Genomic DNA, 15,806 nt, shown 5'->3' with positions numbered 1-15,806 from the left:
TGGGTGGTGTCAATGTGTAAATCCGCACGCGTCAGTCAGCCCGATTCTCCTGCCAGGAGACACGCCGCAACGCCCTTACCTGTAGTCCATCCTGGTACTGAACGGCAGCCTGCATTGCCTCCTCAAGTTTGTCCACCCGGTCTTTCCAAGCCTTATTCAGAGAATCCCAGGCTGAATTTAACTACAATATAAATATCAGAACTCTTTTAGTGTCATTTATTAAGTTTGCAACTATTTCTTCCAAATATGCTTTAACCAAAATCTTTTTTAAAAAACCATTTTGATGAGAGAAGGAAATACACTAGCTGTACCTCATCTATACTCTTCTTGACAATGGGTTTATCAGGTTCCCCACATGCAGCAATGAGTTCAGAACCCAGGTTGACAACTATATCCAGCTCTTCCTGTAGTCCATCAATTTCTTCCTTAATGGCCTAGAATAAGAAATGACAGCCTGAGAGTTTTAAGCAAAAACACACGGGAACTAAAAAGATGGACACAGAGACATTAATTATAGTTATTTCTAGGAAGTGGGATTATGATCAATTTTATTTTCTTCTTCTTCTTTTCTAACTTTCTGCGATCAATTTTTTGAATAAGAAAGAAGAAATATTTTAAAGAAAAACAGCATCCTTTGTAATAAACATGTTTTATTCTAAAAACAGTATTTAAAGAATTAATTCTACATAACAAATACCAGAACAAGCTCCTTTAAATATCAATAACAATGAAAAGTGTAGAGATATATTTTGTTTTTGAAACAAAATAGTTTGGGCAATATACATTTATATTTTTCTTTATTTTTTTGAAGTTTTTTAAAATCTATTTTGAGAGAAAAGAGAGAGCATGAGCAGGGGAGAGGCAGAGAGAGGGAGAGAGAGAGAGAGAGAGAGAGAATTCCAAGCAGGCTCTGTACTGTCAGTGCAGAGCCAGATGTGAGGCTCGAACTCACGAACCTAGGTTCATGAGTCAAACTGCAATCAGGAGTCAGACACTCAAGTGAGCAAGCCACCCAGATGCCCTAGCAATATACATTTAAAATAGAGGTTGAGTAATCTACAACAACAACAACAACAACAACAACAACAACAACAACAAATCTAAAGTACTCCTATCCCTATGCACACAACCAAACCAAGCTTGCAGACACAGAGAACAGATAAGGTGGTTGCCAGAGGCAGGGGATGTGGGTGGGAGAAATGGGTGAAGGGGGTCAAAAGGTATAAACTTCCATTGGTTAAAAAAGAAGTCATGGGAAGCAATGTATAGCTTGGTAACTGTAGTTAATAATACTGCATTGTATATTTTAAAGTTGTTAAGAATAGAACTTAAAAAAGCAAAAGTAAAGCACAAGTTCAAAAACTTCTAACAAATTAACAATGTTAGTAGATTTAAGATAATCTAGCTTATTATGTCATTTCCCTAGGACTTATAAACTACAAAAAAAAAATAGTAGAAAAATGCAGTGTACTACTTTTGCTTTAATCTTTTTGGTTAAATATATTTATTCACTCAAGAAACATTTAATAAGCATAAACCAAGCCCAAACTAGGCATTGGGGATATAAATAAAAATAGGGCTATTCCACTCAAGGGGATCAAAGTCCATTAGGAAAAAGAGAGATATAATCAATAAGTTATACTATGTGTAGAGTCTTTTGCATGAGGACAGCATTATGAGAACACAAACTTTCCTAAGTATGCAAGAAAAGACTTTTCATGAAGGCTTACAACCCAAATGACCCTTGAAGTTTGAGTGGGATTTGCCAGAAGAGTGGTAGGAACATACGAGGGTGAGGTAACTAATCCGCAAAGATAACAGAGACTAGAAAGAGCACACCGCAGTGTCAGGGGAAGCCACTTTCTAATAAAGGAGCAGCACTCAACCAAATGGCTTCGAGAACACAGGCATGGGCTATGCTGGGATGTAAAAGGCCAGGACACTACTATCGGGTGTCTGGATTTCATTCTGTAGGCAGTGGATGCCTCCGAGTGGTTTTGAGTGGCGATACGGTAAGAGTAGATCTAGAGAGAGGACAAGGTTGGAAGTCGGGCAAGGAAAAAGACTCTGCAGGTAGGGATACCACTATGGATTACTTCAGAAGCCAAAAACGGAGGGAACAAGGGCCTGAAATAAGGCAGGAGGAGTTGAGATGAAGGGAAACTTTAAAAATACATACTCTCTCTGTGAAATATGTGGGTATAATCTATTTCTTACTATATCACTATGCATTCTACTTTTGGAACCAAATATAAACTGTAATAGAGTAATTCCAAATATTTACCAAGGGAATCCAGGTTTCATTACAACTTACTTTTTTTTTTTACTTTAAAGGAGATTTTCTGCTTACCTCTGCTGCTTCTTGCTGCTGTTTTACTACTGAGGGATCAATTCCAGGATCCTCCAGATCCCGGATGAAATCTTGTGTGTCTTTAGTGGTTACGACCAATGACATGTGATCACACCAGAACTTTTCTGCTAATTCCATTACATCCAGTAGTTTGGCTTCCCTTTCTTCCACAAGTGTGTGTATGTTCTCCCAAATGAAAACCATTTGGTCAAGCTTATCCTGAACAGCTATGGCACAAAAGAGTATCAAAAAGGCAATATGTTAGCCTCATTTAAGCAATAAAGCAGAATGTTTTAGTTTACACAGAAACAGTGATTCAATTTGCGAAGTATCTAAAACTGGACCCAATTTTAGTTGACCACAGTCTAGTGAGTATCACTAGACCCAATATAGCATATTCTAGACAAATGCAAGCTCTCAGGGTATCCTACTCCTCCTGAACCAAGGCTCTTTCTGACAAAAGTAGACACTCAAGGGTAAGTGAGCTCAGACTAGACCTAAGTTTACCAAGTTTGAAGTTCACCAAGGCTGACCTTCATTCCAAAGAAAATGAAATAACCACTTAAGCTCTCCAAATCAAAAATACTGATGTCTGTTCAGTCTCAGGAATATAACAATGTAGGATATGTATTTTGGGCTTGTTTCTAGAGTAACCTTATAAACTTCCTCTAATCCATGTATGTACTCCTCCTTTTGACCCCCAGCTCTTATCTTTAAGATGGCTGGCTAAGGTCGTGGTTGCCATTTCTGTGGCTACAGGATACCCAGTCTGTTGTACGCATTATAAAAAGTAGCGTGTAATTAGTAATGAGAAAAAAAACAAAAACAAAACCTAGATTTGTCCCTTAGCATCATGCTTTAAAAAACTGGTTTAGAAGTCCCAAAGAACACATGGCTTTTGCATAATGGCACACTTTGTAACACAGAAAAACATTAACAAGGGATTTTTGTACATAGCTCTTCAACCCCAATGGTAGTACCTTTTCTAAACTCTGGCATTTTGTTATGCAATTGGACCGTCCGTAAACACCAGGACAATTCTAAATGTTTCGAATTATTTAGAATTATTTTAAAGGTAAAGTTCAGTTGTTTCCTTATTCTGAAATTATTACCTTTGGCAGATATGTCTTTGTCAGTGCCCTCAGATCTCGCAATCATTTCCTCTCCCCGCTTTTTAAGTGTTTCATACAATGGTTGTAGCTTCTCCATGTCTACTGACACATTCTTATTCTCACTGATCTGCTCCTTAATCTTCTCTACTTCAGCTGAGATCGAAGGCGGCTGCCTCAAACGCTCCACGATGCGTTCCAGGCTCTCAAGGATCTGGTCTATCTTGTCGTGGAACTAGAAGTGAATCAAAGGGGTCATTTATGGGGAAAAGACCTGTGATATCAAATGTCATATTTAAATGAAAACAAAAAAAAACCCATATAGTTAATGTCACAATCAAGAATTAAATCTTAGGGGCGCCTGGGTGGCGCAGTCGGTTAAGCATCCGACTTCAGCCAGGTCACGATCTCGCGGTCTGTGGGTTCGAGCCCCGCGTCAGGCTCTGGGCTGATGGCTCGGAGCCTGGAGCCTGTTTCCGATTCTGTGTCTCCCTCTCTCTCTGCCCCTCCCCCGTTCATGCTCTGTCTCTCTCTGTCCCAAAAATAAATAAACGTTGAAAAAAAAAATTTAAAAAAAAAAAAAAAAAGAATTAAATCTTAGGGGCGCCTGGGTGGCTCAGTCAGTTAAGCATCCGACTTCGGCTCAGGTCACGATCTCACTGTCCGTGGGTTCGAGCCCCGCGTCGGGCTCTGTGCTGACTGCTCAGAGCCTGGAGCCTGTTTCAGATTCTGTGTCTCCCTCTCTCTCTGACCCTCCCCCATTCATGCTCTGTCTCTCTCTGTCTCAAAAATAAATAAATGTTAAAAAAAAATTTTTTTTTTAAATTAAAAAAAAGAATTAAATCTTAGCTACTTTGTTAACATATCTACCCAAATGAGTGTATTCGTTAAGAAACAGTATACGTTAAAAAAAGAAACAGCATACGTTAATATATAATTGGACTAGCTGACATCAGCATTTTACCTGTTGCCTCATTTTATCATAATTCAAATTAATTTTAAAAATTAAGCCCAATAAGCTGTGTGTTTTTCTATCAAAACTGTTTTATTCATCTATATTCATTATTTTGACATCCTAAAAACGTTATATTATTAAATGTAAGATTCAAGGACATTTTTTATTAGAATACATGAATTTCTTAAGTTCTAAATTTTCTGAATTGAAAAATGTTAAAAAATGAGACCAAACAAAAACCTCCAGACAGAACAGAAGTTTGAGCTCCATTCATGGTCAAACACATAATCAGATTCATGAAAGAATTTTAAAGTTTTGTTTGCAAAGGTACCATGGGCAATAAAGCAAAGTCATAAAACCTTGTTCAGTCATGGATTTTACACTCTCCTCAGTTTTAAAAGAATCATCATTCAGGATTACGAAAAATGGCCCACTCCACTGTCAGTGTATATAATAACAAAAGCCCAACTGTGCAGATGGAAAATCTGTAGGTAATTTCCAATTCAACTTCTTGAAAACAGGTATTTTCAAAAAAAGAAAACCATGAATTTCCAACTCTATATTGTTTCCTTCTAATTCAGTCTACACAGTCTTTCTTCTTATTGCCTTCATGGGAGTGTCTCATTAATAATGATAATAGCACTTTTCTTTTAGCTCTCCCAGTGGCAAATATTCCATTCTACTTTAGATGGACACTTAATTAAATATTTGAACAGTGATGTCAGTTGTATGTTTTTTAAGGCATTGAAAATTATTTTGTATTGTATCTGCAAGCAGGCAGAGAGAAATATAAGGATTGGACCGAGCAAATACCCCTTTTGAGAGGCAAAAACATCAGTACTCAGATTTAATGTAGTGAAATAATTCTGGTTCAAATTTAATCAGGAGATCCAAGAAAATGTTTTTCCATGCTCTGCCATTTAAACGAACTCAGTCATATTTCTGGTATAAATGATTACCTGAGTAGATTGAGAAATAGCTTCATCCAATGCCACGGCTCGCTTTTTGACATCTTCTTTAATTTGACTGTAAAGGGTGTCAGCTGCCACGTACTTCTCTTGGATAGAAAAGCCTTCCCCTGGGCTCAATTCCAGTAACTGTGGCCCAGTTTTGTTCATCTTATCTATATGAGGCTTGTGTTCGGCTATCAACTCTCGCAGTTGCTATAACAAACCAAACAGCTTCTCAGTATCTCAGGGTCACACTTCCATATTACAGCTGTCTACATGCCCAATGCATCCAGCTGGCAAGAAACTCCAAACACCCTTCCCATCACAAGGCATTTAACACAGGACGGCTCATACTGCTCCTTGCCAGCAAGAGATGCCCCTGACACAAAGAATAAACAATGGTCTGGTCACGTCAAAGTCTCTTTAAGGGTACATACAAAACTGCTCGTTGAGTGAAACAATGAATCCCAGTTCATTATGCATTTCCTATCAAGAGCAGTACACACTCTGACAAGGGTCATATTACATAAAGAATTATGAACTCACTATGTCCCCAACCTATACAGATTAAGCCATAACTCTCGGTGTCCCTTTCTGTACACTCATGATATATGCAAAAATTCTTTAAAAGGGAGGAAGGAAGAAAGGGAAGGAAAGAAAAGGAAAGAAGTTCAGCAGAAGGCAGACATAATGCCAAGAGAAAAAGTTAAGAGGATATAAGGCCATAAGGCATTGTAGTTATGTATATATTTAAACCAATATAAAATGTGTATATATAGGTTACATTACATATACCTAAGTATGACTCCATTATATGTATATATGTGATACCTATAATATACACATATGAATAAATCCATCTGTATTTTAAAACGTTAAAGACTACAGGGTAATCAATCTATCAGACATGTCTGTATACTGAGCATTATTGGTAAGGTGTGTTTAAAGAAAAATATATGACACATGAAATATTTTGCATAATGTCATCTAATCAAGAGATACAATGATATTTATGCCAATAAGTGGGTGTGTAATGGAGCCCCATTCCTTCTAGGAAGACAAATCTAGAATATCTATACTCCATAGAACCCAGAGCCTCCACTGAGCAGTGGTTCATGGACCGGATCCAAAGCTACATCCATCTTTGCTTCCAGGTCTCTCTTAGGCTAGCCTCCCTGCAGCATTGAGGCGCCTTCCATTTGCACCACAGTAGTGATTAGGATCCTTAATCAGAAGCTTCTTGTCCTCACCAGAAGGTTTATCTCCAAATTATTTGCTACCTAGCCCCTAACAAAAACTTCTCCGAGAGAAATTATATTCAGGAAAGACAGTCTAGAGAAAAGCTACCAATCTTCTCCTGTAAACATTTTAATTTCTATCATTCATCAAGAAGAATCGCCAAGATAGCCACATATCTAGATACTTATTGAAAGTGCTCACAAAAATCAGTCATATAAATTATTTTGAAAATTATTAAGGAAATTGGCATATCATTAACAATGATGTCTTTTTTTTCAAGGTTTAAATCCTTTATTTTATTTATTTTTAATTTTATTTTTTTATTTTTTAAAATTTACAATGATGTATTTTTGAATACAATGCTATTTTTGAAGTTTTTCTGAAGATGCCCTCCAAACTCTTAAAAAACAGCTAAATAGACATAAATTCCGTTAAAAGAAAAAGAAGGGGTTGGTCCTAATCTAACATGCTGCTCATAAGGATGTCTGTGATCTAGCTCCTGAGTGGTCCAGGCTGAGATTTTCTTATTTTTGTTTCATATTATGAGATCATCTATTCATGCTGCCTTAAGGAATGGAGGTAATAATGGTAGTAACAGCTAATAAACAATCTCACAAAAAAGCAATGTGTTACACACGTTCTGGTTTCAGTACTCTACAAGGAATGTTGGTAAATCAAGTTTACACTCTGAGTTATCAAGAGACTCTCAGGTAAAATGAGAGATCTCTGCTGAGATGTCCCCAGTTGCCTAGCATCTAGGTAGATCTCATTTGTGTAGCACCACTGTGAAACTCCTTAGTTTGGGAAGTACTGAGATGACCCTTTTTCAGACCATTCCTTTTTTAAACATCTGGTACTACCAGATGCCTACTTGGGTGTGTGTGTGGAGAAAGGGCCCAATGGGTGATGTCTTCTGCCTCATATGTAACAAAATGATTCTTGGCAACATACTGTCATAAGGGTCAAGTCACAATGGGGATAATGAGTGTGACCTCAATGTATCTACCATATAATAACTGGTTCTTGGAGCCATTTTTCATTCCTGATCAGAATGAACTAGAAGATCTTCCCAAACAAATACAGCAGAGGATAAGGCTGTGGAGCTGCAGAAGAAAGGCTGTTCTACAAGGCTGTAAATATTATGAATAATTTACTTGAATAATTTGAAGACTCAGCTACAAAGTTTTGTAGTTCCTTTATACATAAAACTGTACATTTGAGAGCTGAAAGATTATGCTAAAAAGAGAAAATTAATTCCACTTTGAAATTCAGTAATAATTCAATAATAATCTCATTCCATTATTTGATGTTATGACAGAAACACAGCTGCTCAAATCTCACCTCAGAATTGAAGAAATCCACGTTAACATTTTATATTAAAACTTATTCAGTGGATAGGCATCAGGATTTCTGCCACGAATAAACCTTTATACCAAAATTAAATTCAATTCTACATAATTTCTAGGTCTTTCTCCTGCTGCTTTAGATAGAACTTAAAATTTCCATTTTGCATTAAAGTGTTGACTAAAGCCCTTCTAAACAAACGCTTAGGGATATTCCTCAGTGCCACTACATTAAAAAAGTAAACAAACAAAATAAGGGTGGCACATTCTTCAAACAATGATGTAATACACCACTGAGTTAAACTCTTCCTGTGTGCGCGCACACACACATGCACACACTTGCACACACACATGATTAATCTCAGAGTACATTTGTATAGATCGGGGAGACAGCAACTAGGTTCACACATCCATGACAGCAACAACTCCAGAGTTTTTCTGACAGTCTTGAATCCTCTCTCTCATTCAAACCCTTGCAAAATTTTAAGCCATGTTAATATTTAAGTAGCTGCTGAAATGAGGGCTTCATAATGCCATTTTATTTATGTTTAAAACATGATATATTTGTATATGTAAATATACTCTCTAGCTTAATCGTATACGCTTATAGGAGCAAAAACAAACATCAAAAGAGTTCCATGCACATAAGGTTAAAAAAAAAATGGGAGGGGCGCCTGGGTGGCGCAGTCGGTTAAGCGTCCGACTTCAGCCAGGTCACGATCTCGCGGTCCGTGAGTTCGAGCCCCGCGTCGGGCTCTGGGCTGATGGCTCAGAGCCTGGAGCCTGTTTCCGATTCTGTGTCTCCCTTTCTCTCTGCCCCTCCCCCGTTCATGCTCTGTCTCTCTCTGTCCCAAAAATACATAAACGTTGAAAAAAAAAATTAAAAAAAAAAAATGGGAAACAACTTGTCTTTGCACCTTTAGCATTCTCCCTTCTCACTGACTTAGCTTTTACATTATTTGTGTTTTGACACGCTGTCATATTGTCATTTTCCTCCAAGCTCAATGGCCTTGTCTGTATGATGCCACTTTGATGTATTTCTACTATTTGCTTATATTCTAGATGTCTCCAACCAATATATATTAAGTATAAAACTTAGTCGACATATGTAAATTAAAAGCAATTCAACATGCATCAATTCAAAGTACTTCAAAAAGCTTAGTTTGCTAACATTTAAAAATGAGCACTTTGCTTTTGTACCAGGATGGCTTATACTTCATACTATTCTAGGAAAGCTGGGATGTAATTGATGACATACACAATGTGGCCTCCCCACATGAGTCTTTCTCACTGTAACCCTGGAAAACAGGTGAGCAATATGAGGTAAGCAACTGTGCAGACCAGAATACAATATTGCTAAAACCCCCCAAAATAATGTAAAACATCTAACTGCATTTAAAAAACACCATCCCAGTGCTCACTTTGGCAGCACATATACTAGAAAAACAGCATAACCATCGTGGTTCTCTTTCAATGGGGAATACGACATTCTCTTTAATCCCCAGCTTACCCGGTGCTCTTCCTGCTGTTGTCTTAGAGTTTCATATTCGAGGGCTGGGGCAGGAAGCTGAGAGATGATTCTTTGTGTTTCTGTCAGCCATGGCCAAAGTTCTTCATATGTTTCCCAGAACTGGTTAACCAGGGACTGTGCTCGTTCTAGCTGTAGATACCTCTCTGAGTTTATCTGGCAGATGGCATCATAGTTCTTCAACACCTTGTCCAGTTTTTTCTAGAAAATAAGATAATGAAATGTGCTTAGCTGGCTAAACAGGCCAAACAGCACATATGCTCCAGAATGTTTTTTCTAGCACTATATGCTTAGTGCAAAGCAGGCACTCACAGATGAATGTTAAATGAAAAAAATCATTAAAACCTATTTAGATTAGGGGCGCCTGGGTGGCTCAGTTGGTTAATCATCCAACTCTTGACTTCAGCTCAGGTCATAATCTCCCAGTTCGTGAGATGGGGCCCTGCATCAGGCTCTGTGCTAACAGTGTGGAGCCTGCTTGGGATTCTGTCTTTCCCTGTCTCTGCTCCTCCCCTGCTCACATGCTCATGCTCTTGCTCTCTCTCAATAATAAATAAATTAATTAAAAATTTTAAAATGTATTTAGATTGTAACTATTTCTATGTATAAACATTCATTTTAAATTTAAAAAGACCCTTTGGGGGCTCCTCGCTGGCTTGGTCAGTATAGCATCTGACTCCTCATCTCGGGGTTGTAAGTTGGAGCCTAGCGTTGAGTGTAGAGATTACTTAAAAATAAAATCTTAAAAAGAAAAATAAAGATCCTTCAGGTTCATCCATATTTTTGCACAAGGCACGATTTCCTTCCTTTTTAAGGCTGAATAATAATCCCTTCTATGCTAATGTTGTATCTTACCACAACAAAAAAACCTTTCACATATATATGTAAAAAATAGCAAAAATGTGGAACCATAAAAGTACAACTGGAGATCAAGATATATCCACACAACAGGTTTTTATATTATCATCAAAAATCATGGGATTTAATGACAGAGAACAAGCATCCCCCCTCCCCCCGTCAGAAATATTAGGTGACAAAACCCAAAATATGAATAAATAAACAGACTCAGGTTTTTATGAAAAAGACAATGAGCTCTCCAAACATAATAAGCCAAATTCTTCAACTATCCTTCTAGGTCTTATAGGCTTTCTGGGCTAGAAAACAAGTCTCATATAAGTCTAGCGACATTAACATTACTTTCTGGCCAAAAGTAAAGACTCCCTCTCACAAGTGAAGTTATAAGAGGAATTGCTAGCAAAATTAATTGCATATATTAGAATCAGAGTAGAACATTATACTATACACTGTATTTTATGGGGTGATCATAGTGATCTAGATTACGGTATAAATTTACATCATAAACTAATAGCAGAAGATAAAGCACAACAGGAATCTAATAAACCACAGAATGACACAGAAAATATTTCATGATGATCTCTATTTTTCATGTCAGTCTTTATAAAAATAATAAAGGGAAGATTAAATTATAAATAAGTAAATTGCCAGAATAAATAAAAGTAGTATCAATATACAGTTACATTCTATTACTTTGTCCACGGTACACCTTGAAACCAATGCATACTATTTAAAGAGTAATCTTAGGCATAGACATTTGCGTATTTTTTTTTTTTTTTTGCTATGGGATAGTTTCCTATCAGAAGCATTAGTATACATTAATTTCTTTAGTCTGCTGAGATGTCTGAATGTGAATTGAACTAAACATTTTTACTTGTGACTGGTTTTCCATCAATTTAAAGGATCATTAGAAGTCTAGAAACCAGATGCTTTCTTAATTATTCAGCTCATTTTTTTCCTGTATAGCTTACCAAAATTTTATACAGAATGGATTTCAGCATTAAAGAGAAGCATATATTTTGAAGCATACAGACAACAGGTGACATATAGAGTGATAATTTATACCAATAATAATGGCAATAATACAGCTAACATTAACTGAATGTTTAACGTGTGCCAGTTATTCAAGGATGCAAATTTTAATAGCTTTAGTGTCTATTAAAAAAAGTGTCCCCAGGGTGATTCCCTTAAGGAATATTCCTTTTACTTTTACTCTGTAAGTTTGAAAAAATGCCTTATTTAAATCTCATGATTCAGATGTCCAAATGGCAGCTGTGGATAAAGAAAATGTGCTGCTCTAGGACTGAGCACTCAATGCATGCCATTTATTTGAGGGTCTCAGCAGCAGCCACACAGACAAGATTATACCTTCATTGATTGCTTTTCCTCTTCACTGCATGTGGTCATGATTTTATGTCCAGATTTCACAAGCTCATCAATAATATCCTTGTGTCTCAAAATCTCCATGGTGAATTTCTGTGATTTACCAGAATAAAGATAAAAAGAGAGAGAGAGAAAGAGAGGCTGTGTGACTAAAATGAAAACAACCAGGCAAAGTAGTTAAAAATACCAAGTTACACTAGAAGGGTCTTGTAAAGTAAATCATGCAATCCCACGTTCTAGATTGGAGCACGTTAACAAGCAATTTTGATATAACTGGAAATGTACTTCTTCACCTTTTGAAGCTGCAGCTGAGCAGAGGTCTGGTCTTGCTCAAGCCTGATGTCACCCAGAGACATCAATTTCTTTTCGGTTTCAGTAATCCAGGATAATTCAGCATCAGCTGCTTGGTCAAACTAAACAGAAGATGAATAATTAGGTCAGTAAGTTCCTGTAACTGGTGCCAGAAAAATACCTACCTAAGATTTTTTAAAATATCCTAATTACACAAGTGGAAAATTTGAGCTTATCTCTTTATGGCACCCTGAAATAATTCATGGTAATCACTCAAGTTATAAAGGAGAAGTTCCCACAGAATAATTAAACACACGCTCTTAAAACACATTGAATCTGTAACATGGCATTAATTATTCTGGGACAGCTAAGTCTGTTACCTTCTTTTTGGTTGTTATAAGAATTTCCTCCGTAAGAATACTATCCAAATTAAACAGCTAAGAAAGTGGGTATCATCTTTCAATCGCTGCATTCATCACTTTAATCCATATGATATGCAGACAGCACTCCGCTACTGACATATAAGATTCCTAGCAAAACTCATGAAATATTCCCATTTATTTATCATACTATGTGTGTATAAATGTATGTGCAAAGTATGATTGTGTATGTAGAGTATACCTGCAAATGTCTCATGTAAAATTTTTTATATCTCATTTAATAATTCACTTCCAAGAGCGTTCTTAAATATTTTACGAGGTTTTATTTTCCTGATCTTAACAATAATTCATGGTAGAAATTCATAAAGTACAGAAAAATATACAGAAGAAAATTAAAACCTGGATTTAATACTGTTGGTATTTTAGTGAATTTTATTCCAGAAGTTGAAAAAGATTTATAAAAGTCTGGGATAATACTGTATAAACAGTTTCATATCCTGCTCTTTCATTTATTATGAACATTTCCTATGTCATATTCTTTGAAATGTGAATTTTAAATAACATCATTGTATTCTAGCATACGTGGATATTTTCATTTAGGCACACTGCATTTTTTGCTATTATATAAACAGACCTGTAATAAATATAAATCTCTGCTGGCATCTTCAATTAGTTCTTCAGGGTAGATTCCTAGAAGTTAACTACCAAGTCAAAGAGCATGAACTTCTTCATTACCTTGCATGAGACAGAACCTGATGCCTTCTAGGACCAAACAGGTATCATAAATGAGCAAAGTGCTCCCACAAGCACCAATGGTAAATGGTAACTAACATTGGCCTTAGTTGGAAGATTTAATGGGAAACAGACATTGCAAGCACTCAGTTACAGTACTGCCAGAACTTTTAATTTTTCAAGAGAATCTGGAAATCTAGATGAGAGCAGGGGATATATAAGTGACGAGAGAGAAGAGTAGAGATAAGACACTAGGTTAGAAAATAATTCATACTTCTAAAACACTCTGCGACACAATGCAGACTCACGGGAAGACGGAGATGTGCTTTCCCTGTTCCTCGTAAGCACACCTACAAATCCCCAGGCGTTACATACACGCCCACGTTACATACGAAACACACATAAGACTGTGAAAGGAGACAGAAGACAGCACAACTGCTGTGGACCTTGGCGCCCGGGGAACAACACAGTGGTGAATTCTCTGGGTTTTCTTCTTGCCTCACACGTCCTAGACTGGACACTGGAGAAAATGGAACCCGGAAACACCAAGAGGCACAGACAAAACCCCAAGAGAAGTCTGCCCCCTCAGCCAGATGACCAGGAAAGGGGCATCCTAGCAAGACACAGAACTTTCAAACAATAACCACTCTGTCTAGACTCCACAGGAAAAAAGGCTGTGGTCTCACCCACACTCATGCCAAGGAAGGCCTACATTTTCGCGCTCATGAGCCTACATATCAAGGTGCTGGCACTGTTGCCAGGGTGATGTCAGAGAAGGCCAAATAGGGAGATGCAACTTTTGGTGCCACTGGCCAGTAACAAAGCTCCTGCCCACAGTATCAGTGGAGATCATGTGGGGAGCCCCCACAAGCAGTCATGAATTGCCCCTCCCTATCTCCTCCGGGGTGGTTCAGAGAAGGCCTAGTGGAGAGTCAGGATTTTCACCACGGCTCTGTGGTTAACGTAGCCACCTTCACTGAGCTGCTGGAAAAGACTGCTCTGACAGCTGGAGGTCTAATCCCCACTCCCAGCCGGCAGAGATGAGGAGCACCCCTGTCAGGTGTCACGAGAGGCTGAGTGGGGAACGTAGACCTCTGCTTGCACCTGGCAGTACCCCCAGCTTCTTCTGCCAGAGTGGTGCCTGAGGAGGCCAGTCCAAACGGAAAGTTTAATTACGACCCAAAACTCCTAAGTTAGCAGCAAGAACCAAGGCCTCCAACTGAACTAAAGAAAGATCATCAATGGATGCCGATACCTAGATGACAGAAATGTTAGTACAGTCTGACAAAAATTTTCAAGGAACAATGATAAAAATGCTTTAATGAGCAGTTTTAAACACCACTGAAATGAATGTGAAAAATCAGAAGGCCTTAGCAACAAAAATCCTCAGCAAAGAAAGAGGATATATAAAGAACCAAATGGAAATTTTAGAACTTAAATATATAATAACAAATAAGGTCAGAGGATGAGATCAATGAAGGGCACAGAGGAAAGAATCAGTGAAGCAAAATACACAACAACAGAAATTACCCAAGCTGAATAATAGAAAACAGACTGGAGGAAAAAAAAAAAAATCAATAGAGCCTCAGGGACCTGTGGAACTATAATACAAGATCTAACATTCCTGTTGTTGGAGTCTCAGAAGGAGAAGAGAAAGAGATTTTAGAAAAAAAAAACCCTCAAATATTTTAAACAAGGATAAAATTACAGAAATGCAGATATAACTTCTGGTTGCCAGGAGTTAAGGAGGGAGCAGAGGTGGGAGGCTATAAAAGGGAGACATGAGGTAGTCATACGGTGATGAAATGTTCTGTATCTGACTGCATCGACATCAACATCCTGCCTGTGATACTGTACTATACTTTTGCAAAACGTCACCACCGGGGAAAATGGGTAAAGGGTACAATGTGACTGTCTCTATCTTATTTCTTACAATTGCATGTGAATCTACAAGTATCTTAATAAAAGTTAGTTAAAAACAACAACAACAAAAGGTCTGTGTGGATAACCTCTGTGTGAGCTCCAGTTCACATTTTCCTTTTAGATAATATACTGCCAAACTGCCCTTCAGGTAGGATATACTGATTTATACAGCCACAAGGAAAGTTCTTCTGTACCCTCATCACCATGGGGTACAATTTATTTTTAAATAATATTTTCCAAGCCTATCAGTGGACTTCCCTTAATTATAAGGAAATAATCTGCCAGCAGTAACCTGGCACAGACTTGAATAGCACTGATTAAGAGTAATGTTACACTTTCAATCTCACAAAGAAAGAATAACAAATTATAGAAGTGAAAAATACTTAATAATATTATAAATTATTATAGTTTTTTCCTATATATCATGAACCCACTTGTTTTCACCTTTGCCAAATAATGAATGAGTAAATAAATACTGACGCTATTTGCAGGTCAGTTTCTTTTAGTCAATGGTTCAGATAGAAGAAAAATTTAGTAATCATGTAAATAATGGGTCCCAGCCAGGAATACAATAGAGGTGTAAAAAAACAAAACAAAACAAAAAAAAAAACAAAAAACAAAAAAAAAACTCAATTGCATAAGGATATGAAGGAGGAGATAGGGCTTAACAGACCTTTCCTTAACAACTTCTAAACTGCTGCCTGAATAAAATCTGATAGAAACCAATACCTACCAAAACAAACAAACAAACAAACAAACACGATGCAA

The 15,806-nt window shown here is 37.3% G+C and overlaps 1 protein-coding gene across 5 annotated transcripts in view; it reads right to left on the bottom strand.

The window, feature by feature from the left end:
• Positions 1 to 15,806, bottom strand: part of DST (dystonin) — a 496,498-nt gene that overhangs the window by 47,890 nt on the left and 432,802 nt on the right. For all 5 annotated transcript variants that reach the window (XM_047102585.1, XM_047102584.1, XM_047102586.1 and 2 more), the window contains 8 exons: positions 12,006 to 12,125; positions 11,698 to 11,805; positions 9,457 to 9,675; positions 5,374 to 5,577; positions 3,463 to 3,694; positions 2,351 to 2,577; positions 312 to 434; positions 80 to 181 (listed from right to left, as the gene is read on the bottom strand). In XM_047102585.1, coding sequence (XP_046958541.1) covers positions 80 to 181; positions 312 to 434; positions 2,351 to 2,577; positions 3,463 to 3,694; positions 5,374 to 5,577; positions 9,457 to 9,675; positions 11,698 to 11,805; positions 12,006 to 12,125 — 1,335 coding nt within the window. The remainder of the gene's footprint in view (positions 1 to 79; positions 182 to 311; positions 435 to 2,350; positions 2,578 to 3,462; positions 3,695 to 5,373; positions 5,578 to 9,456; positions 9,676 to 11,697; positions 11,806 to 12,005; positions 12,126 to 15,806) is intronic.

Source organism: Lynx rufus, unplaced genomic scaffold (genome assembly GCF_022079265.1).
Source record: "Lynx rufus isolate CCGP_SWC_20201006 ecotype Redwood Valley unplaced genomic scaffold, mLynRuf1.p SCAF_6, whole genome shotgun sequence".
NCBI classification, from domain to species: domain Eukaryota; kingdom Metazoa; phylum Chordata; class Mammalia; order Carnivora; family Felidae; genus Lynx; species Lynx rufus.
Note: the sequence above shows the minus strand (reverse complement) of the source record. Positions and strands in the feature narration are given on the sequence as shown.